Source organism: Ochlerotatus camptorhynchus, unplaced genomic scaffold (assembly GCF_037179485.1).
Source record: "Ochlerotatus camptorhynchus isolate MF236.1 unplaced genomic scaffold, CSIRO-AGI_Acam_v1.1 ptg000086l, whole genome shotgun sequence".
Classification (NCBI taxonomy): domain Eukaryota; kingdom Metazoa; phylum Arthropoda; class Insecta; order Diptera; family Culicidae; genus Ochlerotatus; species Ochlerotatus camptorhynchus.
In genome coordinates, this window is record NW_027040576.1 from 3,147,549 (window position 1) to 3,173,481 (window position 25,933).

Below are 25,933 nucleotides of genomic sequence, written 5' to 3' on the forward strand. Positions count from 1 at the left end.
TTTATTTTGAATACATAACCTTTCTATTTAAAAGATTTAAGTATTTCATCTAAAAGTAAACGTTTTCATGCTAAAAACATTTCTGATGTAGATTCAAAATAGACCATATCTTTTTAACTGTATCACACTTTCCTGCCAAAAGTATGTAGTGGATTAGAAACAATCTGCTTTCAAATTAAAAACTGCCATGTTTTTATTTTGACAGTAGTACAATTCGGTTTGAAAGTTTCTACTTTTAAAAATAGGGTGCGGCTAACTTTTGAATTGACAGTTGGCTGACTTTTGTTTTGAATGCAAAAGACTTTCTACCAAAAAGAACCAACGCAAACTTTTAATTCTACCAATGTTTTTTTTAATTGTATCAACGATAATTCTTTGTGTGTATGGAATGTATAAGCAACAATCAATACGAAACTAACGATTTTAAATTGGCTCACCACTTTAGTAGTCTATTGGTCCCAAGCAAACGATTAACGTACCCTATTCTAGTTGAAATTCTATTAGTACACTATGTTTGTTTTGATTCGCTATGAAAGTTTGACAGATAACATCAGGGGTGTGTGGATTCATGCAGAACATGCAGGGGTGAGTGAAATAGCTTGGGACTGCTTGGGACCGTTGTTCTGGTACTGAGTGAGCCAAAAATAATAATGATTTTCTTCGGGACCCAGTGGTCTTAGAGTTACCTCTATGGCTCCAAGTATCAGCATCAATACCGATGGTGGAAATATTAAATATTCTAATATGTGTGATATTTGCGAATCTTATACTTAGTCTGACAGTTGTTTTTTTTGTTTTTGGCTATTTTTGATTTTAAGTGTACATTTGACATTCGTTTAATCAAAATGGATTTCACACGAGAGGTAATTCATTTCTTGATGATCTTGCTGGCCACCGCCACCAGAATCCCCTCCTTTTCTAATAATTTCGGCATGATGTGGTAGCTGATCTCACCCAACAAACAATCATCTATTGAAGAAACGACTTGTTGGTCATTTTATTCAACTGCATGCTTAATAGTACTTGAACTATTTTTAATAATAACTTCTGTTCAGGCTTTGTTCACACAAATCTGGAGAATTTATTCAACCACAGCATTGAACTACTGGTGTTGTATAAGGTATGTCGAGAAGCTTTTATTCGACTTATATGAGTTGTAACAGAGTTTATAGATAATTTTTTTGATTATTCAGCGTTTATTAGACATCACTGCTTCCTTAAAACAGTGATGATCTGTATACGCTTGATTCTCAAGTGAAGTAACGTTTAATTAGACATTATTATACATTTATTAAACAATTATTCAACTGTAGGAAAATTAACCCAAAAATAAGAAGGACGGGGGACAGGGAAGGGTGTGTTTCTTAAGTGTATTGTATTTCATTATTTCTGACGTGGCTCGCACCACACAGATATTAGAAAATTTATTATATACTCATACATGTCGTTGTATGGGATTCGAACCATGTGTACCTTCCGATCACCAGCCGCTTGCCTTGTCATCTGAGCTATCCTAGAATTCATCATATGGGCAACTCAATAATCAATAAAAGCTTGCATGAAAGTAAATACCTATCAGCACTCCCGATCGCAACTCTAGCTCCTTCAAGGCCCTATGGGAATGATTAAGTCATTCATCGTTGTTTTAAATGAGACCAATGTTGCCTCTTTACATCTCCAAGTCGAAAGAAAGGACCCAACAAACATTGATAGTTAAATAAGAGCTTATAAAGGCAAAATTATGCTTCTTCAGCTAAAATATAGCTTATTCAGCTTTTAATCAGCTCAAATTGTTTGTTGGGGATGCTCGGTTATATTTCAAACTAGATCAATGCATTCATTATCGTAAGTCATGTGATCGATGATTACTATTTAAATTAATTATGTTCTACACAAATAAAAAAAAGGGTTGAGCTTGGGGATTGAACTCACGACCTTCTAATTGGAAAGCGGAAACGATAACCACTACTCTACACTCATAGAATTCCACACATTTTTATTGACGAATTTCCATGTATAATTCCACATGATTTTCATGTGACCACACATAAACAGAATCCTCCTAGAAGCGCACATGAAATTTATGAGTCAAATGTATAGTATGTGTGGCTTTTATGTGTACACATATTAAGTATGTGCTTGACACATAGATATCATGTGTTGATCACATTGCAAAAAATCATGTGTGGGACACATAAAAACAATCTTTGAAATTTTATCAGTGTACTTATTTCGCCTTGTTGTAAGACTGAATCAGTGTTGTCGAATAATGAATCTAATACGTCGTTTATAAAGCATATACAAATCATGTGATTACAACATGGACGCATAGTGGTATAAGAGTTATTATCCTGACTGTATTCACCTTTATTCAGCAATATTGTAAAGTAATGCAATGAAATCTAATAAAGGAGCTGGAGAACATTTATTAGACGTCTAATAAAGCATGTTATTAAATCAATTGAAAACAGTTGAATGAAAGTGTCAATGTATGTACAAATTACACTTATTCAGTTTGTTATTAGATCGAGCTTCTGGCGTTGAATTGGGAAGACATTTAACAGTTTTACAGCTTTTAATAAGTAAATTAATCAGATTAAATGTGCATCTATCGATCTCAATGAGCTTTTTCAGCACATAATTCGACAACTCTTTTTATTCGGCATTTTACACTATTATACAGCATTTATTCAATATATATGCTTATTTGTGACTCTGAATTGTTTGTTGGGTGGTATAAGAGCTATTTTGCTGAGTGTATTCACCTTTATACAGCAATATTGTAAAGCAATGCAATGAAATCTAATAATGGAGCTAGAAAACATTTATAAGACGTTTAATAAAGCATTTTATTCAATCAATTGAAACCAGTCGAATTAAAGCGACAATGTATGTGCAAATTACACTTATTCAGTTTGTTATTAGATTAAACTTCAGGTTCTCCTTATTCAGAACCAGTCAACGTTTATAAAGCTTTTAATAAGGAAATTAATCATATCAGAGCAAACTGCGGAATAAAGGCGCATCTATCGATCTCAATGAGCTTTTTTCAGCACATAATTCGACATCCTGTTTTATTCAGCAATGTACACTGTTATACAGCATTTATTCAATGCGTATGCTTATTTGTGACTGTGAATTGTTTGTTGGGCAGTGCACAAAATCTGTCGCATTTCCGTTCCCAGGAAATAGTCATTAATTTCCACGAATTCTTCATCGTCTGCGAACCAATGTGCTGTCGTCTGATTGAACGGGAATCAGCTGACTACGCCACCCCTGTAAGTGGAGTCCCAGAGTGATGGTTCCATCACAGACAAACAGACATAACACTTAGAAGAAAATTCTTCAAAAAACATCGTCAAGCGTAGTTTGCATGCGTTCTAGCACCATCTATCATCCACATTCCCAAGCATTGTTTTGCAATCGGAGCATCCCTCGTTCATGCATTTTTTTCACTAGTTGCTTTTCCCTCGTTCTGTCAACGCGTCAGCTGTGTTGAATAAAAACAAAACAGATGGAAGTCAGTGTTGTCGGTTCTACGAAATTTTCCGTAGATCTATAGAATTGATTGAATTCTGCAGAAATACGGATCCGTAGGAAAAATTCACAGAAGCTAAGACTTTTTTTAGGGTTTTGTTTTGTTTGTTTATTGTGCTTTTTCTTTTGCTGGAAACAAGTTTTTAAACGTGGTTGCCCTTTCTAAATGTAGATGTGTAAATGTAATATGTATCAATCAATGATATTCATGGTGAAGTATAGAACATTAATAACTGGTTAAAGTTGATAGAATATTTCAGTCATCAGTCTCGAATTCTATGTACATCGTACAACGTAATGTTAGGAATGGAATCACTAATGTGCAGCAGTTTTGATGTAATATTCAACAATTTTTTTTGTATTCGTCAGATGTGGTATGTGTTTCCAGTGGGATGCTTTGACCACTTATCATTTTCAACAGTTGGTATCTATACTAACTAGACGTGAAAAAGAACTGGCATCACTGATAAGTTTGAAATGTGGTGGCTTGCTCAATGCTTCAGTGGCGCCACCATGACAAATGCAAGCACATTCCCATCTAGAACATTATTTGCGATGAATGTGAGTGTGAGTGTTATGTCTGTTTGTCTGTGGTTCCATGATCGTATTATGTTCGATTCTCCATTAGCCTGCAACTTGGAGAGATTTGCTGCTGGGGGAACGTCCAGTACCGTTTTTATCATGAAAAACCGAAGTCGAAATCGATCAGAGCTATCGAAAACAAAAATCTTGGCAAAAATGATGACAAACAAAAAGCTGTAGTAAACATAAACAACAACGGTGAAATTTCATTGAGTGTATGCGTTAAAGTTACACTGTTATTTTTTTTACTTTGAAGCTTTCCGCTTGACAGCTAATATCATTAATATTTATACTAAAAATTATAATAACTACCAATTTGAGCAATTTTTACACCAAATATTACTTCAGATCAAGTTGTACTTCCTCTAGAGTACTACACAATGTTTGTTTTGATTCGCCTTGAAAGTTTGACATATAAAATGAGGGGTTCGTGGATTTTCCTATGTTTCGAGGGGTGCATCGATTAGCTTGGGACCGAAGATAGTACCAGAGCTGAGCCAAAAAGTCGAGCACGTTTCTTCGGAACCTACTACACGAAACGAAAATCAACTATTTTATTCATGTGTTTCACTTATACATTTTTGCCAAAACATCAGCCTTATACATTCCATAAGACAAACCACATAGGTCCTATAAGAATTCATAAAAGGTATGTGTGACCGCTTATACATTTCATCTGACACATGATCTTCAAATACTTTTTGCAAGGCGTCTTATACATTTTATTAATAATCAGCAATAGAAATTTGCCAAAAGGTATAAGGAGATTTCTATCTGTGTAGTCTTAGAGTAACCTCTATGACAGGACTGTTAGGAGCAGCCGTACCAGTCGTTGCCATTTGCGGCACTATTTTACTTACGCACAGCGTTTCCATTTTAACTTAATCACTCCTCTCCACACCGGTCATCATTGCTATCAGAGTCATACACACTTAATCTAGCTCGGTAAAATCTCCAACAGCCGATTACCTCGACATTTATTTTTGCATGATATCTCTGAAAAATATCGGTTTGTTAGCTGATATATCAGCAAAATGTTATTTGTTAGCTGAGCCTCGGCAATTGTTTTACTGAATCTCAGCAAAATAAATTGCAGAATTACTCGGCTGTTGGAATCTCGGCGAAAAAAATTAAGTGTGTAATTTAAGTTACCACAACGGTAAAACAAACATTTGACGTTTATTCAAAATAGCAACCGGGATGCTAAATTTATGAACTCACTACTTCCCAAGGTGCGGATTGCTATTTCCCCCACCTGAATAGCAACCCCCGGTACGCAAGTAGCGTTATGGCAGAGGTTGGTAAATGTGCCTTATTTACTCATTGGTACGGTTGCTCTAACGGAGTAGTTAATTTTAAGTACTTTCTATCTCGGTTTTGGGTTATTTTGTTTCTCCGTGTATGACTAACATCGACTCTGATCTTTTTGTGCAACCCTGCAGTCATCAATTTAGAATTAAGCGCCAACAGTTCATTAGGGCGAAACAGTTTTAATAAACAATGATTTTAATCGCCAATTGCTCGCAATCATAAGCTTCATTCTGTTAATAAACTATTTCAGCTGGTATAAGAAACATAATTCTACATGAAAAAGACAATATTTTGCATGTCTGAGCTTTTATTCGAGAGAAATCGACGGCTAAAGCCTAACCCTAAGGTCATTGTTTAAAAAAACGATTTTGCCCTTTTGAAATATTTGATCCGATTTATTCTAAGCAATTTCGAAACAAACTTTTGACAGGTAAACATAAACAAACATTTCCGCATGTTCGGTGAATACTGTGAATATTAAAATTTAATATTCGTTTGGTCGTTTTTGTGTAATATTTCGATTATAAAGACTGTTTTCCCCAAAATTTGAACCTAGTTTTACCGCCCGAAATATGAAAATCAAAAACCGCTACACTTCCGTAGCTTGCAACCGTTCCCCGGAAGCGCTAGACTGGGGCAAGGATGGCTTAATCTACTACGCTGCTTGCCACTCGATTGCGGTTTTCGATCCGAAGGTAAGTTGTTACAACATTCTAATATTAATTATTCGAGCTATAGACAATTGATTATCATTGGATTTTAGTTTTACGGATCGGCAAAAATTATCCGCTCACTCAGCGGCCACAAAGCGCGGGTGAATACGGTTAAGAAGCTACAGAATGTGCCCTCCACGGATGGAGTTGATTTGGCGTCCGGTTCGGATGATGCAACTTGCATCCTGTGGAGTACTCAGAATTCGTCGAGTGCTCTTCGGTTCACGCTGAAGGGTCATACTAAAGGCGTAACCCAGGTGGATGCGTTCTATGTGGGGGATAATTTGCTGGTGGCCACCGGATCAGCTGATAGTAGTATTAAACTGTGGAAGCAGACCGGAGGGGAATTCGTTTGCTTCCAAACTATTGATCTTGAGACGGGATATTGCTTTGCCCTGAAGTTTTTCCAGCTACCTGTTTCCGGATGTGTAATGCTAGCCTACGCAACGGATAACGATTTGATCCATTTGTATGCCGCGTCCGATGAGGAGTATGTTCTGGTAGACAAGTTGAAGGGCCATACGGATTGGGTTCGCGGGTTGGACTGTGTGACAGATGTTGAAGGTGAGGATCTGTTGCTGGTTAGTGCATCCCAGGATAGCTTCGTTCGTTTGTGGAGGATTTCGCAGAGGGAGCAGCTTCAGGCGAAGAGATCGTTTGAGGAGTTCTCCATCGATGAGGACATTGTTTTGGAAGAGAGGATTTTCAGCGTTACGGTTGATCGAAAGCAGTTTCACTATGCTCTGGCTTTGGAATCGGTGCTGCAAGGTCACGAAGGATGGGTCTACGGAGTGCATTTCAACAAGTCGGAGGATAAGTTGAATTTACTATCGAGCTCGATCGACAAGACTCTAACGATTTGGACGCCTTCCGAGTCGGGAGTTTGGCTCGAAAGTGTTCGTGTAGGGGAAGTCGGTGGAGCTTCGCTTGGGTTCTATGGGGGAAAATTTTCTCCCGATGGTAGATCCATCGTCGGTCACGGTTTCCTAGGAAGTGTCCATCTTTGGCATCAAGATGCGGAAAATTGCGGCATTTGGAAACCGGGAACGATCATTGGAGGGCACTTCGAAGCTGTTCGAGATCTGGCGTGGGATCCTGCTGGAAGATTCGTAGTGACCGTTTCGGTGGATCAGACTACACGGATTCATGGTGCGTGGCTGAGATCGGCGGCTAGGGAAGGGAATAACGATGCTCTAACTTGGCATGAAATTGCCCGGCCACAAGTTCATGGCTACGATATGCAGTGTCTGTGCATGTTGTCTCGGTATCGATTTGCCAGTGGAGCGGAGGAAAAAATCGTGAGGATATTCCAAGCTCCGGCAAATTTTGTGGAAAATCTGCGACAGCTTTCCGAACTTGGAGACGATGCGGAAGGAGAGGACATTCTAAAGAGTATGTACTTTTATTGGTAGGCTATAGGAATCCTACAACGAATTAATATCGGTTTATATGGTTTCAGCCACCCCCAAGGGCGCTTCAGTTCCCTCACTGGGCTTATCCAACAAAGCCGTATACAGTGTTGAAGAGACAGAAACCGCTAGTAAGCACGTGAAGGACGTGTACCCGGAACACTATTTCATTCCCACCAGACTGGAATCGCCTCCCACGGAAGAAACACTGATGCAAAACACCCTTTGGCCCGAGATGCAAAAACTTTACGGTCATGGTTACGAAATCTACGCTCTGGCTTCTACCCCCGGCGGTCGCTTCATCGCCTCTGCTAGTAGAGCAACGTCTCTGGAGCATGCCAAAATTCTTATCTGGAATACGTCGACTTGGAAGATTGTCCAGCAACTGCAAGCTCACCAGCTCACGATCACCCAGTTAGCTTTCTCTCCGGACAGCAAATCCCTGCTGGCAGTATCCCGCGATCGGACTCTGTCCGTGTTTGAGAACAAGGAAACGGCGGAAAACTGCAACTTCCAGCTGGTTACCCACACGGATAAACAAACCAGTGTCCACGCGCGGATTATTTGGTGCTGTGATTGGTCTCACGATTCGATGCACTTTGTTAGCGGATCACGGGACGGGAAGGTGGTTATCTGGGAACAGAAAATAGAAACGGGACAGTACGGAGCAGCAGGTGTGCTCGAATTGAAGGGAGAATCTGTGACGGCAGTGGCGTTTGCCAGGAGGAACATTGAACAGGATCGCTACATGGTGGCCGTTGGTTTAGAGAAAGGTGTGATACACTTATATGCGGTTCGGCAGCAGGACTGGAAGTTGCTGGCTACGATTGACGAGTCGTAAGTTCAATTTGTTTGAGTAAGGAATTAAGGGTAATACTGATTTTTGTTTTTGCCTTGCAGATGTGGACATCATCTAACGGTGAAGCGTCTAGCATTTAACCCGTCGAGTGACGAACTGCAGTTGGCCAGTTGTGGTGAGGATAATTTCGTTAGAGTTTATGATATATGTTAAAGGTACATTCACAAGTCCATAAAGAGTATGATTTGACTCATCCGATAATCCTTAATCGCAAACTAAGCTATTATGACTTAAGAAGTTGTCTACTGGAGCCTATGGGCAAATTGTAGCAACATTTTGCAAGAGATGTAACTTATTTAATCCTATACTTCCCATGGTAGCACAGGTGATTGGCGATTTTGTGGTCCGTTTCATGTTTGTTGATCTACCATTAAATAGTCAGTTCTTATTTAAGGTTAAAGGGGACATATTTTATTTTCAAAAAATCATTGCCTACTTGGAACACATTTTCATTGACATAGTTTAAACGAAAAAACTGCTTTTGAATTTCCAAAAACCAATGATGTCCCCTTTCCCTTTAAGCTTCTCTGTATGCTGATTATTCTTGTCCATATGTATTCTTGAGAATTCAACAGACCAACGATTGCAAGCCAATTAAAATACTTTTTTTTATGGATTCGATAATTTTAGACTGTTTGGAACATCTTTTGTTCTAGCACTTTTTTCAAAAACACATTTTAGCATCTCAAAACCATGAAAAAAATTCTGGGAAGGCATGAGCATGAGCATGATTGACCGCCCACGGGAAGGAATGTGTTGACGTGACACTCGCTTTGATGGAACAATGAAAAACCTCCTGGGAAGGAAAGGGTTAAAGGTTATAATAAAAGTAATGACAGGGAAAAATCAAACACCCAGGAGCTTCAAATCTCAAACTTGGCAAAGCTTATCCACAGCACAACGGTTACAATCCGGCTGTGCAAAGAAGAACCACGATTGCTCACAGATTTGAAAAATCCCAAAATAATGTGTAATGAGGCTATTTTAATTGGAGCTAAAGGGTGGAACGGTCAAAAATTGTCAATCATGATTAAATGCACACTGATTATGTTATATATTTTTTTAAGTTCAATGACTACTATTTGATGCTGAAAGCAGGGCTGGTAGCGAGTCACTTTTTATTGACTTGGTCACTTTTTCAAGCCAGTCACTAAAAAGTCTCTTTTTTTAAGGCCAAGTAACTAAAGTCACTTTTTCTAGTAATAAGTCACTATTTTAATTTTTTTTAAACGTAATAAATTCACGACTGATCATTCTTCTGAATAGGCCTACATTTTGTTCTAGTTTTTGAACAATTCGAAGTTGACGACCTTGTATTTTTTACGTTTAATCGTACTTCTCTATCTACAGGGTGTCCACTCATTTGGCTAAATAAAGTTCTCTGAGTTTTCCAGATTTTTACATAACTTTGGCGGATAATTTTTAGGTTTATAATAATAATGCTATTTATGAAATGCGTTAAAAATATTCAAAGTGTTTTTTATGTTACTTCATACGCGAAGTTAACGATTTTCAGAGTTGGTTGGAAATGCTAACATGAAGCTTTAGTGTGATGATTTATTAGCCTAGAGAATGATCTTTAGAAGAATGTAGGTGGATAGTTCCGTTAGAGTACGGCAGTATGAAAATTGAATAGAAGTTGAAAATGAGCGAAGGGCCATTAAAGCGACAGTTTTCAAGATGACGCACATTTTTGCCTAGCCCGTACGATGTACGCGGGGACTTGAAGTATGTCTCCAAGTCCACAGGCAAAAATGTGCGTCCCTCTTGTTGCTCATAAACTGACTGCGGCTGTGGAATAGTTCTAGCGACGTTTTCATCACTACCTAAAGCCCCACGTCGCGAGAGCATTTCCAGTCGATGGTGTGTTATAATGCAGTTCTTCTTTACCCAACTATTGTGTTGCTCCTCTCGTCATGACCAACGTGATCATCTCAGAGAGAAAGCAGTAGGGTGGTTGTTGCGTGCTGTACCATCATCAGCATTGTTGACGGCTACTCCCGCCTTGAGTTGTTACATTCAAAGTGTTTTTTATGTTACTTCATACGCGAAGTTAACGATTTTCAGAGTTGGTTGGAAATGCTAACATGAAGCTTTAGTGTGATGATTTATTAGCTAGAGAATGATCTTTAGAAGAATGTAGGTGGATAGTTCCGTTAGAGTACGGCAGTATGAAAATTGAATAGAAGTTGAAAATGAGCGAAGGGCCATTAAAGCGACAGTTTTCAAGATGACGCACACGCTAGAACTATTCCACAGCCGCAGTCAGTTTATGAGCAACAAGAGGGACGCACATTTTTGCCTGTGGACTTGGAGACATACTTCAAGTCCCCGCGTACATCGTACGGGCTAGGCAAAAATGTGCGTCATCTTGAAAACTGTCGCTTTAATGGCCCTTCGCTCATTTTCAACTTCTATTCAATTTTCATACTGCCGTACTCTAACGGAACTATCCACCTACATTCTTCTAAAGATCATTCTCTAGCTAATAAATCATCACACTAAAGCTTCATGTTAGCATTTCCAACCAACGTTAAAAATATGTTTTTAACGCAGACATTTTCAAGACATGACAATCAATTTTAAAGAAACAGATTTACTATCAAATCCATTAAATGTTGAAGTTGAACGCCTTCTTCATGTTAGTAAGTCTAAAGTGGACCCTACACGATTGCTTTTATTGACAATAATCGTATTGTCAATACATTCTACATTGACGTCAATACATCGAGATTGACAATATTTCTGAATTCACATCATCAATATTATTGTCAATAATTCTCCTTCGCGTCAATATATTGATGCGTGTGAGGTTTGCTTAAGATCACAACATTTTTAATGTCTTGACGTTTCGTACTAACAAAAATGTGGAAACTTGAATGAAGTTCTATTGATCTCAGAAAAGCTTGATCTAGAGATCTTTGGGGAATTCCAGAGATCTTAAGAAGTAGTCCCCGAAACTTTAGCCCAGACTATTGAATTGGTTTAAAAATTTATAAGCGTGAGTTTAGACAAATCCAAGATAGTTCCATGATGTGCTGAAATAAAATCGAGAACCCATAGGATGTTCCGAAAGATTCAGTACAGCGACCTTAAAAAATTTATGAAAGCTTCATAAATATTTCAGAAACTTCACAGAAATCCAGAGAATTCCAGGGAAAATTAAAAGTGCGAGAATTCCATTTATTTTAAAGCAGATCAGAGAATTAAAGGGCAGTTCTAAAAATTTCAAGGAAATTGCAGAATCCGGAATTTCCGGAAAATTTCTGGAACGCAATAAAATTTATAGGAACATCCGGAAAATGTGAGAGTCTATCACGGGTGTTATATCACGGAAACTTCAAGATCTAAAAAAATCGAAAATTTAGCTATGTTGATTTGAGAACATCAACGAAGTTCCATTAATAAAAAAAAAAGGTGAGAACTTTTAGCAAGCATCGATATTTTCAAGAATTTCCAGAGCACTTCTAAGAAATTTAGATATTTTTAGATTGTGTCATTATATTCAGTGAAGTTCCGAGTACTTCGAGGACGATCAGATGACATCAGAAAAATCACTTTAACTTAAGGAAATTTGCCGCGACTTACAAGAAGTTCCTTAGAATTATGGGATATTCTGAGAATTCTATGATTGATCCGAAAACTTTAGAAGCTTCAGGGAATTATAAATATATGTATCAGAAAATTTACCAGAACATTTGATCAATTTAGAGAAATTAAGGTAAGCATAGAAAACTTCTGGAATGTTCAGGATTTCCAGGGAAAATTAGTGATTTAAGGCAAAGTTCCGTGAGCGTTTATTAACTTTATAAAACGTAAGGAAAATTGTACAACTTAAAGGCAATTAAATCAATTCCAGTAAAATGGGGAGTCCTTTGGAAAAAATACTAAGATATCCAGGACAGCCTACAGAGTTTTAAGGACATTGAGAAATATTTTGGGCTCTCTAGACTATTGAAGAAGTTATGAATTAGTTTCGATAATTTGAACTTCAGACAAATCTTGAGAACTTCTGACAAATCTTGAGAACTTCTGTGAAAATCATAGAATTATTTTAATTATTTAGCTGCGGAAGCTTAAAGGAGTTCCTGAAATTTTAGAATATCTTCGAAAACTTCACAGAAGTACAGAGATCTCCAGAAACATTTCGAGAACTTCATAAAAATCTATGGAACTTAAGGGAAGATCCGAGAACTTCAGGAATTTTTATAGACATTACGGGAGCGTCTCAAATAAGTTTAGTAAAGCTCCAAAAACAAAGGGGAGTAGAGTTCCATTGGTTTCACTAAATTAGCGGGAAGTTTCAAGATGTTCCCAGATTTTCAGAGAACTTTTATTATTGAGGTTTTCACATAAGTCCAGAAGTTCACGCAAACTTAAACATTTTTAGAAAAGTTCAATTAAATTCATGGTAGTACAACAAGCCGCAACAAGCTTCATGATAACTGCAAACACTTAAGAGAAGTTTTGAGAGTTCCGAGAAAGATATCGATCTCGCTAATAAATCACTAAACAACAACAAAACTTCAAGAAAGAACAGATATCCTCACAGCAGAGATATTCCAGAGCAGGGAAATTTCAGAAATTTTGAAAAAGTTTTCAGAAATTTAATTTGAATTTTTAACACTTTAACAGATTCATGATCGTTAGGCAAATTGTGGAAACTTCAGGAAGTCCGAAAAAGTTTAGAGAAGTTAAAAAATGATGAGAAGTATTGCGAGCAACATGCTAGTTTCCTCGTCGCAGTGAAGATTTTGACAATCTATTGTAAGCTCCTTTTTAAAATGTAGATTATGAAAAATCCTATTAAAATCAGTTTTATTCAGAATAATACCACAGACAAACAGACATAACTCTTAGAAGCAAATTCTTCAAAAAATATCGTCAAGCGTATTTTGCATGCACACTAGCACCATAGAGGTAACTCTAAGACAAGTAGGTCCAGAAGAAACGTGCTCATCTTTTTGGCTCAGCTCTGGTACTATCTTCGGTCCCAAGCTAATCGATTCACCCCTCGAAACATAGGAAAATCCAATCACCTCTCATTTTATCTGCCAAGCTTTCATTGTGTAGTACTGGAATTTATACTAGAATGGGGTGCGTTGATCGATTTGCTTGGGACCAATAGGCTAGTCAAGTAGTCAGCCAATTTAAAATCGTTAGTTTCGTATTGATTGTTGCTAGCACCCTCTATCATGCACATTCCCAAGCATTGATTTGCAACCGGAGCATCCCTCATTAATGCAATTTTTTTTACTAGTCGCTTTTCCCTCGTTCTGTCAACACGTCAGCTGTTTTAAATAAACACAAAACAGATGCTGGTTCTAAATACGGATCCGTTGGAGATATTCACAGAAGCGCCGTCTTTTCTAGAGATGTTTTGTTTGTATAGTGTGTTTTTATTTAGCTGGAAACAAGTTTTTAAACGTGTTAATGCATTTCTTTTTGTTTATTTGTCGTCAATCAGTGTAGACCGTTTAACAATTGTTGTCTTAAGAGCTATTTTTACAATTTTGTCTTTGTTTATATATTTTTTTTATAATATGTCTTGAGAACAAGTTAAAACATTACTTCTAGCTGACGTTATGCGACGAATTAAAATATTGCTTTAATTTGGTTTTTGTCATTGTAAAGTCAATGTTATCGCAGTGCTTATTATATGTATCCATCATTTGGTTCAAGGGTCCAAATTTGGCATAATTCGTACGATGACGATTTGTAGCAAATATATTTCTATTTCGTAAATGCCTAGATGATGTATATAAATTTAAGGATGACAATAGTTCTATAGAATCAATGCGATGTGATACGATATCGTTTACGAAAGAAATCATAGCAAATTCACGACGCTCTTTTAATGTTTGGATATTTATGAGCATACACCGAGCTGTGTAAGATGGCAGAGGAATACAGTCCAACCTAACTTGCGGAGTGCATACAATAGAAACTGCTTTTGAACGGACTCTATTCTTTCTTCGTGTGTGATTGAAATAGGAGACCAAACTATGTTGTAATATTCTAATATCGACCTTACATAAGCAATGTACAATGTTTTTATCGTATAAGGATCGTGAAAGTTATAGCAGAAACGTTTTATGAAACCAAGCATGTTGTTAGCTCTGTTAATAATGATCGGTGAAAGTAAGTTTTTAGTCCAAAATAACACCTAGATCCCTGACTTTATCACACTTTTCTACGATATGGTTTCCTAAAGTGATTGTTATATCGGGTAGGATTCGTTTTCTACTAATAGTAATTGAGTTACATTGTTTTATATTTAATTGTAGCAGGCTTTTTTGGCACCAAGTATGGAATATCTGTATTTCCTCTTTGAATGTGATGATGTCTTTGGCATCTTTTATTCCCAAAAAAAGTTTAATGTCGTCAGCATAGATTAAAACTTTCAATTTCTTAATAATGAAAGATATGTCATTGACGAAGAAAATAAATAAAAGCGGTCCTAAATGGTAGCCTTGAGGAACTCCAGAAGTGACATCAACGGGATTTGATGTCTTTCCTTTGTATTTTACTATTTGATGGCGGTCAGTTAAATATGATTCAAGCCACTTGAGGAATGCGTAATGAATTCCCATTTTTTGAAGTTTAAAAAGAAGCATGGGTATGTCAATTCAATCAAACGCTTTGCTGAAATCTGTATACAACACTTCTACATGGTTTCCGTTATCCATTGCATTCAAGGAATAATTAATTAATTCGAGCAAATTCGTAGTTGTTGAACGGCCTTTAAAGAAGCCATGTTGCATAGTAGTTATTCTGTTTTTAATTTGAAGAAAGAGTTTTTCATTCACAATCGCCTCGAAAAGTTCCGGAATGCAAGAGATAATAGTTATACCACGATAATTACGTATGTCGGATTTTTGCCCGATTTAAAGATAGGCACTAAAAACGAGTTTTTCCATATTTTAGGGAAGTTTCCGGATTCCAGTGACATATTGAAAATCCAAAATAATGGAGCAGTAAGTTCAGTTGCTAAAGCTTTCATAAAAACTGGTGGAGCACCGTCAGGGCCAGGACCTGTAGATGCATCTAAATTGTTTAAACCCTTTAAGATATCATGAACCTTGATTTGACTTACGCTGATGTCACTTGAAAATTCTGGATAAGATTCAAAATATTCACGGTCACGGTCCTCTTCTGAAAACTTAGCATAGATTTCTTGGAAGAAATTTGCAAACAAATTGCATATATCATCCGAGTTCTCACCTATCCTATCGTCCAAATGCATCTTTGCGGGAAAATTATCAGATTTTAATTTGGTTTTCACATAATTGAAGAATTTCCAGTTTTTAAATTATACTCCTATTCACGGCCAAATTTAACTGATCGCAAATTTCTAGAAAGTATGCCAAAGTTTCTTCACTATTATATTTTTTATAAAATTTGTGCGCTTTTTGCTTTTGATTTTTTTAATTTTTCAGTTCCCTGTTGTACCAAACCGGATGTTTTGCATGACTCTGACGTCTTCTTCTTTTAGTTGGCACTTCTTCAAGCATAATTTCAAGCAACACATTGTAGAATACGTCAACTGCGCATTCAACATTTCCTGCAGTTCTTAATATTGCTTGCCAATCGACAATGTTCAATCTATTTCTAATGTTATCTGTTAATGTTATTTGCTGAATTGTAATCGAAGATTTCATCAAATTCGCAGTCGTTGGTTCTTTCATTTATGTGAACGAATAAAGAATATTCTATTACTGTGTGAAACATTTCATTTCTCCATATGGGACTTAATGATTCAGTCACACAGAAAAAAGTATTTGTTAATAAAAAGGTCTAAATAACAATTTTGTTGATTTTTCACATGGTTAATTTGATTAAGTCCTAAATTTGCAATTTTGTCAAAAATGAAATGGAGTGTTTCATTTTCCCCAACGACTGGAAGTAAGATGCTTTCATTGTCCATATCTGAAATAAAGTCAACATTGCGTTGGTTAAAGTCCCCATATATATGAACTTTTACTTCAGGGGGTAAACTAGACAAAATTTCTTCCGCTTTTCCAAAAAACTTATCATACGTGACCTTATGAGCATTGTTCGGAGGAAAGTATACCGAAGCAAAGACATGAGTTTCATCTGCTACTTGCGCTTTTACCCATACATGTTCGAATTCTTTAAATTTAGTAGCCATAATTAATCATGTTTTGTTGTTTTTTACATCATCGACATCCAGAGGGCTAGTCACTTCGAATGTATGGGAATGGTAGGAAACCATTTGGAAATGCATGAAAATTTTCAGTTTTAATTCATTATCGTCTTTATGGGCAGTTTTAGGTGCACAAAAATTGCACGAGTACATTACTATGGTGATAAGGTAAACACTCGTTTATTTATTTCCTTCTGTGAAAGCATGTTTAGTCACAAATCGTGGATTTTCTGATATTCTCCATACTGCAAAAATGATTTTCCTACCACTGAAGGGGCGACATCTCTCGGATCTTCAGTATAGCTACTACTCAAATCATATAATTAATTGGCGTTGACGGCACCGTCGAAAAATTTGCTCTTCCAGCAAATATAGACAGTTTCTTATGGGAATTTTCGGTGGAGTGAAAGGATAGTACAAAAACAGCCATGTTTCACGCACAGTCTGACGTTTGCTTACGGATTTTCTCATAGGAGTAAAGAGCTACAGAGTCGCCGTCAACGCCAATGATTTCTGAATTCAATTGGGTCGAAATCGCTATTAATACTCCACCTCCCGATTTTTTTTCCAGACCATTGAAAATTGCGGTCGTCTCTATAAACGTTATAATTGTTACCAAAAACTTCTTCACTTCTCACACTATCATCCCAACTTATTTCATTAGCCATTATTACAGAGTAAGTAGAACTTAATATATTTTTGTTAATTTCATTCATTTTACCGGCGCTTCTCATGCGGTTAACATTTTGGCAATATACCAAAATTTCTGTACTGGTCTGAAGATTAGGTGAAGAAGCTGATGGTAACCTGTAACCTGTCATTCATAAAACTATTACCACAGACACACAGACATAACGCATTGAATATTTTTCACTGTAATAGCGCCATCTACATATCACCAGTTACTCCATTTTATTCTAACCAAAATCCGCTGAGGGTCACAAACCGGTGGTTCACCCTGTGCCTTGATGTGTCAAAAATTTAAATCCTCTCCCTCTCATTTTATGCTGGCAGCTTTTATGCTCCCCGCCCGACGCAGCAGCAACGCAAGCGAGAAAAGGCAAGCGAACGATGCGACGATCAGTCATCGTCGGTGAATCGAAATGCAAACTGCTTCTGCCGTTGCTGCTCGTCATCATCGTCACCGCCGCCTCGTCAGAAAAAATTACTGCTTCATCAGCTCCAACTGTGTTGTTCCGCGGAGTGGCCCTCGATTCTAATCGGAAGGTGGACAAAATACTATCGGTTTCTGGAGTAGCGATACGGAAGCGGGTTTGAGTAGTTTGGGTGGTGATCGCGTCGCGTAATTCCAATTTTTCCTTCCCCGAAAAAATCGTACATGGTATCGTCTTCATCGACGTCGTCGTCGTCGTCCCTCTTGTCGTTCGGTCGGGTGGTGTTGTGAGTGAAAGAGCAGGACGCAGTCAGCGGCCAGTGCAGATGCTAGAGCGAGAGAGTGCATTAAAAAAATTGTCCGTAGTGGTTGTTAAAAATTTCTGCTGATGGTGTGTGGTGAAGAAAAGTGAGGAAAAAAAAACGGGAGAAAGTGCTGCTTTTGGCTGGTTTTTGCAGTGTTCGGAGAAGAAGCGTCAAAGTTTTGCATGTAATTTTGCATAAAATCCTACGGATTGGATAGTGGTTCCCTACTCCCGACTGGATTACGACGGAATACGCTTGCACCAAGCGGGGGATTCCAACTGGAAAACGGAAAGGATTGTCGCTCCATCAACTTCTGCCTCTTCGGTTCGAGGTTCGAGTGGTGTGGTGTTGGCCGATTTTTGCTGCCTGGTTCTTGTGTATGTGTTAAGTGGGTAAGATTTTTGTACACCTCTATCGTCATTCGCGGTGCAAAAGGAAGGTTTTATTGTTGCTGTGTAAGCTGGCTGAGAGATAAAACTGAACGTACTGCACATTGATGGTTATGTAAGAAGAATCCGCAGATTTATTGCGCTGTCTCACCGGGAGCAGCAGATTTCCCCGTGGGATCAAAAAGCTACATTTTTAGATGCGACGGGATTTTCTGGGGGGTTGCTGCATTCCTTACCGTTGCTGTCATATTTTACTTGGTTTGTATGCTGTATTCCTCCTGTCAAAGCCCGATCGTGCGATTGTGTTGGTGATGCAGGGTGTCCAGAATTTCTGATTTTATTTGTGATAGCATTAAAATTGAAAACATCTACAATATCCATTAGAGAGGGTCAAGTTTGTATGGCAGCCTTAATCAAATTTGTATGGTTATATTGCTTAACGACGTGTTCGGGATATCATCCAAACCATTTGCGGATTAGTTTAATCTTATGCGTTATCGTTTGTTTATGGTATTAATTTTATTAGGGAGATCACAACCCCTGGTCCCAACTGCGCTTTCGATTTGTATTTAAGTCCCCAAAACTGTGCCAAATTTGAACGAATTTGGTTGCTATCTGAATTTGCGGGAGAACTTGTATGAGAAACGGAAAACAGACTATTCATTAGCGTGTCAAAAATACACACATTACACAATATTGTCCATACCTGAGATTGGAAAAAGTAAACAGAACAAATTAGTAAAAAAAAAAAAAATCGCGAATCGATTTGATTTCCAGGGTGTTTATCCATCCCGAAATTCAGATTTGCCGGGAAAAATGCGGGAAAATCCAAATCGCACCGTGAAATATCATATAAACTCATCCCAAGAAACAATTTCGGTTTTATCATAGTCTTGTAGGCCTTAATTTGATCTTGACGAATCTTTTAAACCTTTATAAACTTGCAATGTTACTTGTAATCAATCAACGTTATTCACATACACCATTATATGCTCTTGTTTACACATCTGTTTACAACTTTCATATTAACTGTGGTAAAGTATAAAGAAATCCTCAAAATTATTGCACATTCTTCTCTCACTCGCAATCTGTTGTTCGTGCACGGGGCAAACAGTGATTTTGCCGTTATTCCCACCACGATAGCTTACCGAGTAAATTTTTAGAATTTCTTTTTGTTTGACTAAGATCTGAACTCCAGGCATTTTGAAAAAAAACCATAAGAAGGTTTACCCATTCTATCATAAAGTCGAATCATCGCAAACCTACTTTGTTGAGTCTGCAGAATTTCAAGATCAGATATCTGGGATGATTTGGATAATCCAACAATTGTTTTTAACACAATTTATAATTTTAAATGAATGGCTTATAGAACTTCAAGATCTAAACTCCGAGAAGATGTGATGACGCGTTTCTCCTGCTCAGGTTTAGGGTCATTTTTTTCAGCGAGACTATTTTATACGAATTCACGATTCCATGAGATTTTGGAGATCTAAATCATCAACATGGTAATGTAAATCTCATCTCATATTTTGTTCTACAAAGTAGACTGCTCAAAAAATTATATTTTTATCTCTACGGTTATTATTGAACGCCTTCTTTGTTTAAGTCAGAGGTGATATTTGAGGTGGTAAATGTACAAATGTCTTGTAGTTTTTTTCCCCATAAGTCATAACATTTTCATGCCATTTATTACTACTGAGTTTTACTACTTTAAAATGCATTAATTACCACAAATACAGTTGCTTTTATTTTAACTCTGACGCACCGGCTTTGTGTATTGCATGCCCCTTGTTTTTCGGTAGTATTCGCTCAAAAAATTATCACATACCTGGAAAATTCAACTTAATTTCACATATCAAGAGCCACATGTGAAAAGGGCATACAAGCTTTTTGTAAACAGACCTTTGTAGGCCTTTCTCTGGACAACCGAGGGTCGTCCACGCAAACCAACAACATCATCGGGAAGGGTAAAGATTCCCCTACCCGATGATGATGATGGTTTGCGTTGGTGTCATATGAGTGGCGAGAAAATGGCATAAGATGGTTTGTTTACAAAAAGCTTGTATGCCCTTTTCACATGTTGTTCTTGATATAGGGAGCTCCAGGCGAATTTAAAGGAAGTAGTTTTTAGGTTTTTCTGAGGAGACAGTCATAGCGAGTGTGAGAAGGATAAAAAAAGGTGTCCAATTGTAATGAACATTCTAAATAAGAAAATTCCAAGTGAAGTTCAAGGAGAGTTCCAAGGGAATTTTATGAAGAATTCCAAAGGAGTTGAACTTTAAGGGTAATCGCAAAGGGATTCTGAGGAGCGTATCACGGAAATTCCGAGGATCATTCCAAAGGCATTCCTGAAAGCGTTTTTAGAGAATTCCGAGAAAAATACAAATAATATGGACGATTTCAGAAGAATTGAGCGGAGAACTCCAACATAATTCGAAGCAGTGTCAATTTTTATCATTTACCATCGCACGCAAGGAGTAGCGCTTCAACCCAGTGTTGATGAATAGCGTTTGATCGCTGTCACGTACGAGCGAAATGAACAAATGAGTTCATTATAGATCAACGACCACGCGTTTGTTGATTTTCACTTCGCGTCACTTTTCAAACAGATCAATCTACATTGGTCGATTCTCTTCATCGACTCTCTCTTTCGTAAATAACTCGGCTACAAAACGTTTCCCGTCGTCTTAGTCGTTCTAGATGCTAGATTGTTGCTTCTACCATCGAATTGCGTATCGAAAATATCTGGAAATATCATAACACGGCTGGGGCGATCAAAAGAGAGAGTAGATAAAGAAAATCTATCAATATAGATAGGACCTATCGAAAAGTGACACGAGAAATTAATTTTGGGCAAAATTATTATTTTGAATATTGTCTACCCTAGAGCCTAAAACTTCGATATTACCATCAATTATTTTCCATCGATCTGTTTGTAAAAACTAACAACAAGTTCTACAGCGCTATATTTCCGTAAAATGCAAATCAAGCTGAACAATACATTAGGTCCTAAGTGACATCGACTTTCAACTTCCACACAAGCTGCTGATTAACCTCACCGGCTGTTTTTTTAGTAGGGGAAATGCAGGTAATGTCGGCCTAAGTGTCCCTAATTTGGGCCCATACATAAATTCAGCAATCGACTAAATTTTCAATAGCAACCAAAAATATCCATTAGTATCATCCCAATAACGCGTTCATCTAGATAAAATTGATAAATAGCAGATTTTTAGCGATGGGCCCAATCTTAGATCCATAGGCCAACATTTGAGACATTTCCCCTATATGGCCATTGAAATAGCATCCTTCCCAAGTAGCAATTGGGGTTTTATGAGGGTTCTGCAGACTATGATTTAGACTTGTAGCATGCTTTAAAAAACTTGCAATGTTACTTGGGTTGTTGGTTGTGATGAAAATCGAAGTCTTCTGGCCACAGCTGCAGATTCCCTGCCAGATCATCAGCTTACCGGCAAACTTGTTCGCGAGAACATATTTATATTTGTTGGGAAAATCTCCGCGACCCTTGGCAACATAAAACTTCTGTCCCGGAAGCTGTTGGATGCCTCCGTTGAATTTGGTCAGCACTTAGTCAAACAGCTTTCAGGCCCGCGTTTTGTGCCGTAATGTGTTGCCTTACGGTCCAGGTTCGGGTGCTTAATAGCCCGATACTTGAAGAAACCTTCTCGAATGCGTATATTCCAAACTGTACTGCGAACAGCACCGATTTTGTTTGCCACATCCACGTCCGAAAGTTCTGGATTCGTTCTGAAGCCTTCATGACGTTTTGACGCAGTTTCCTGTTCACTGTATCGCTTCGACGCCTTGATTGCACCTTCCGCGAAACATACAAACGTTCATTGAAACGTTTAAGCATTGCATAGACGGTGGTTTTGGTACCCGACCATGTCAGATTTTCATATCTTGTGTGCAGAAAAAAATCTCTTATTCTCCCGAGTGGCAATTCAAAAAACTTTACTATACTTTTTAAAAAATTTGCACAGGATTTCAAGAGAAAGACATTGTAAACAAATTTCTGACAGAAGATTCCAGAACCGATCATTAGGAGTGCTGTACCGAACAAAACGAAGCCACAGAGAACAGAGATCCAAGCTTAAACAAATTTCTCGAAAAATTGTGTGTAGGAATTTAAATTAAAATACGTTAGAAACACTAGCGCCGCCATACGGAATGTTGCGACTCCAGTTATTACTGTTTGAGATTAATGAGTAAACTGAACTCAAATTTGAGTTGATCTTATTAACCGTGTATCCATCCGAACTGTCAAATAAGTTCAAAACAAACAAGACAAAACAACGGAAATCAATCGAGTTTCTGCGGAACCATTATTGTCGAATAAAAAACTAAGCGGTGAAATGAGGCTGTGAATCAAACTGTCATCATGTGAGCAGAATTGGTCTGTGAACTCGATCGAATCAACAGCTGGGAAAATCATCGTCGCAAGCGGCGATGTGTGTCCTGTGCGAGCGCAGTTGGTATTCTGAAATGAAAAGTGACCTGAAAACAAATTACTTCAAGTTAAATTGTGGCTGTTTCCATACCCGCCGTTGCCTTCCGCAGTAACATGCAGGATCAGTAAATGCTCTCGATTGGTCAGGTTGCTTATCATTTGCTGCATGCTGCTTTAGGGTTGTTTCCAGCCATTCCTAGAAATCCGTGTCATTTTCGATGAATTCCATTTCATCCGAAAGAGCACTATCCGAATCGTGCTTGGCATCAAGATGTGTTTCCAAAGAGTTATTGTTTTGCTTGCCGCTGTTTTCATAGGGAACACAAGGTAGAAGCCTAGTGGAATACAGATTGAACTCCGCAATTAAACCTCATTTAAAATCAGAAAAATGTGGTAAGATTTGAACACTGCTTACCCTGCATCAATTATTCCAGGAATTCGAAAAGTCTCCGAGGGAAGTGGTTGGAACATAACTTTTTCGTTGCAAGCGCTTGGTCTTCACGTGAGAAGAAAATCTCCTGTAGTTCGGGCGATCGGTTATAAACAAATAATGTTTTGCTCACACAAATTTTGACATTTATGTTAAGATGACGTCTGCCGGTCATCAACGTCGATAGTCAGCGACACTAGCGCTACCACGATATTGCTAGTTTCAAATGTCTATTCAAAACAGCAGTTAAATTTCTTACACACTTTAGCAATTTGACTTGGATATCTGTTATCTGTGACGAAGCGTATCGATTGACAAATCCAAGTTCCAAGGCCACCGTGGCGCTGCAATCGCAATCGCAAAGCGGTGATAAGTTCGAAATAATGTGTCAAACTGAATGCATTTTTGAAATTGCGACTAAAAATCTATTATTTTCTATTTATTCTAGCGAGTTTTCTGTGGAAGTCCGATCCGAGCAAAAAATGTATTACTGTTAATAATGGGTATGTAATGCTGAACTTTGAAGTACTTTGTTTCGAAAATATTTTTCAAATAAACAAACATCATCCAAATCCCCCGATTTGTCCTTCCGACTAAATCTATTGCCACTTGTAATTAATTTCAGTCGGTGTATTAATCAGCAAATTAAATCGTTTTTCGTCTGGTGATGCACCGAGAAATTGGCATATTTAATAGTTTTCCGTCGATGGATTTAGTCGGTCGACTATGTCTGCTGTTTAATCGGCAGATGATTTCAAACCTTAACATGTTTTTTGTACTTTATAAGTCTTTACGTACCGTTTTATTGAGGAACAATGCATTACAAAATAGTTCTATGCATTTTATACAAGATTCATCCATTCTAACAAGGCGCCCAGGAGTTTAAGTTGGATTAAGCATTATAAAGGGGGGGGGGGGACTCTGAGAAGGGAATGGATCTTAGGGAATGCTTAAGAACATTCCAAGGAAATCTGTGCGAATTGTTTAGAAAGTTGAGACATAGATACATTCTCGCGAAAAGGCCTATCAGTTTTTGTAACCTAAACCAAGAACACTATCGGGAAGGGGAGAGTTCAAGACCAAGGTGAAGTGCTGCATGCAACCGCATTTAACCATTTAACTTCGTTTCAATCGCATTCGGTTTTTTGCTTAATTGAAATGTTTATTGCACAACTGGGAAAATCGTCAAAAATTCAGGGGGAAAACGTGAAAAACCAAGCAAATGCTGGTATTTGCTGGTGTGGGTCGCAATTAACGAACATTTTAGAACCGCTGTCCTGGAGTGAAAATAGGTCGAAATATGTTTGCATGGTCAATCAAATCAAGCCGATCAATGCAAAAGGTCCTACGCAGCATTGACCGATTCACTTCGTCGGTTTTCTATTTGCATCTGCACGGCTATGTAAAGACATTTCCAGCTATTTTCAACAAACAGTTCGAAGAATGAATCATCTATTATCAACAATTGCCCGCATCAGCTTTTGAAAACAAAACTTCTTGAGGCCTTTTCTCGTGAATCAGAGCTCGTCTACCGATACAAATAGCACCATCATTTAGGATAAAGCGTCCCCTATCCGATAGTGTTATCCGCAAGAAGTTTTGTTTACAAAAGCTGATGAGGCCTTTTAAATTGTTGATCTTGATTTAATACGACAAGAAACGGTTTTGTAACTATGTGAATAACGAAAGAGGATCGATGAAGAAAACGGATTGAAATGTTCTTCTAAATTGAATGAAATTTTTAAATTTTGCGCTGTTAAAAAAGTTTGTTCTTAGAAATACACCGCACACAGCACATTTGTACCAGCTCTTAAACTTGTATTTCATTGCAATCCATTTGAAAAAAAAAATAATAATGTCTCTGGGTTGGCAACCACCCTATGGTCGTGTGACGACCGCGTATGTTATGCTACGAATGTATGCAATGATTGATTTCATTCTCTGTTGTCTTGTCGCTAATACGATGTACACGTCCGGGTGGAGTTTTCAGAAAGGGCCAAATCAGCGGAACGAATGACATTGAATGAAACCGGCTGTTGGTAGTGGTGGTGGTGGTAGTGGCGCATTTACACCACCATAATAAATGCTACGAAGGAAAGAGCCACCGAAACTCGGAACATCCTAGCATAACTGCTGATTGCTGAAAGGGCCATCTAAACCAGCGTTGCCAGGTTGCCAGATTTATATGGCAGAGTCAGAGAAATTTTAGCTCTGCCAGACATCTGGAAGATTCCCGGGAATTGCTTTGCTGTGCCATATTTTTGTCAGACTATTTTTTTCGGATTTCGCCAGATTAAAAAAAAACTGGCATCCCTGATCTCAACAAACCATAAAGGACGAATGGAGCGTGGTTGACGTATAACGCCAGACATAGAGTGAGAACTAAACAGCAACGCCTTTTCTCAGGGATTTTAGTCGGGATAAATTTCCATAGTTGTGGATGGTGCCCAACAGCAATCGAGCAAATTTAGTTGTGCAAAGTTAAAATAAAAAAAAGATACAGTTCTTTGCAATACCGACCGACCAACCGAGTAAGCAATAAATAATTCGATAATGAACTTGCCGTGATTCGTGGAATTAATCGCTTTCCAAAGATGACGCACCCATACAGCGGAAATGTTTTTTTTCTTTCTTTTATTTGCATCAGAC

General features: G+C 37.9%; 3 protein-coding genes across 6 annotated transcripts in view; all 3 read left to right on the forward strand.

Annotated features, from left to right (window-relative positions):
• The window catches only part of LOC135698457 (uncharacterized), a 202,774-nt gene that overhangs the window by 89,800 nt on the left and 87,041 nt on the right, over positions 1 to 25,933 (forward strand). The window lies entirely within an intron of this gene.
• Positions 5,954 to 8,567, forward strand: Elp2 (elongator complex protein 2). The gene is made up of 4 exons (XM_065218411.1): positions 5,954 to 6,125; positions 6,194 to 7,535; positions 7,603 to 8,389; positions 8,453 to 8,567. Exons 1-4 carry the CDS (start codon positions 6,003 to 6,005, stop codon positions 8,562 to 8,564), a joined length of 2,364 nt encoding a protein of 787 aa, XP_065074483.1. The 5' UTR covers positions 5,954 to 6,002; the 3' UTR covers positions 8,565 to 8,567.
• Positions 17,664 to 25,933, forward strand: part of Arf51F (ADP-ribosylation factor 6) — a 79,895-nt gene continuing 71,625 nt past the window's right edge. For 2 of the 4 annotated variants that reach the window (XM_065218466.1, XM_065218468.1), the window contains exon 1: positions 17,664 to 18,389. The gene's annotated coding sequence lies outside the window, so the exon portion shown is untranslated. The remainder of the gene's footprint in view (positions 18,390 to 25,933) is intronic. The other 2 variants (XM_065218470.1, XM_065218469.1) reach the window with 1 other exon arrangement.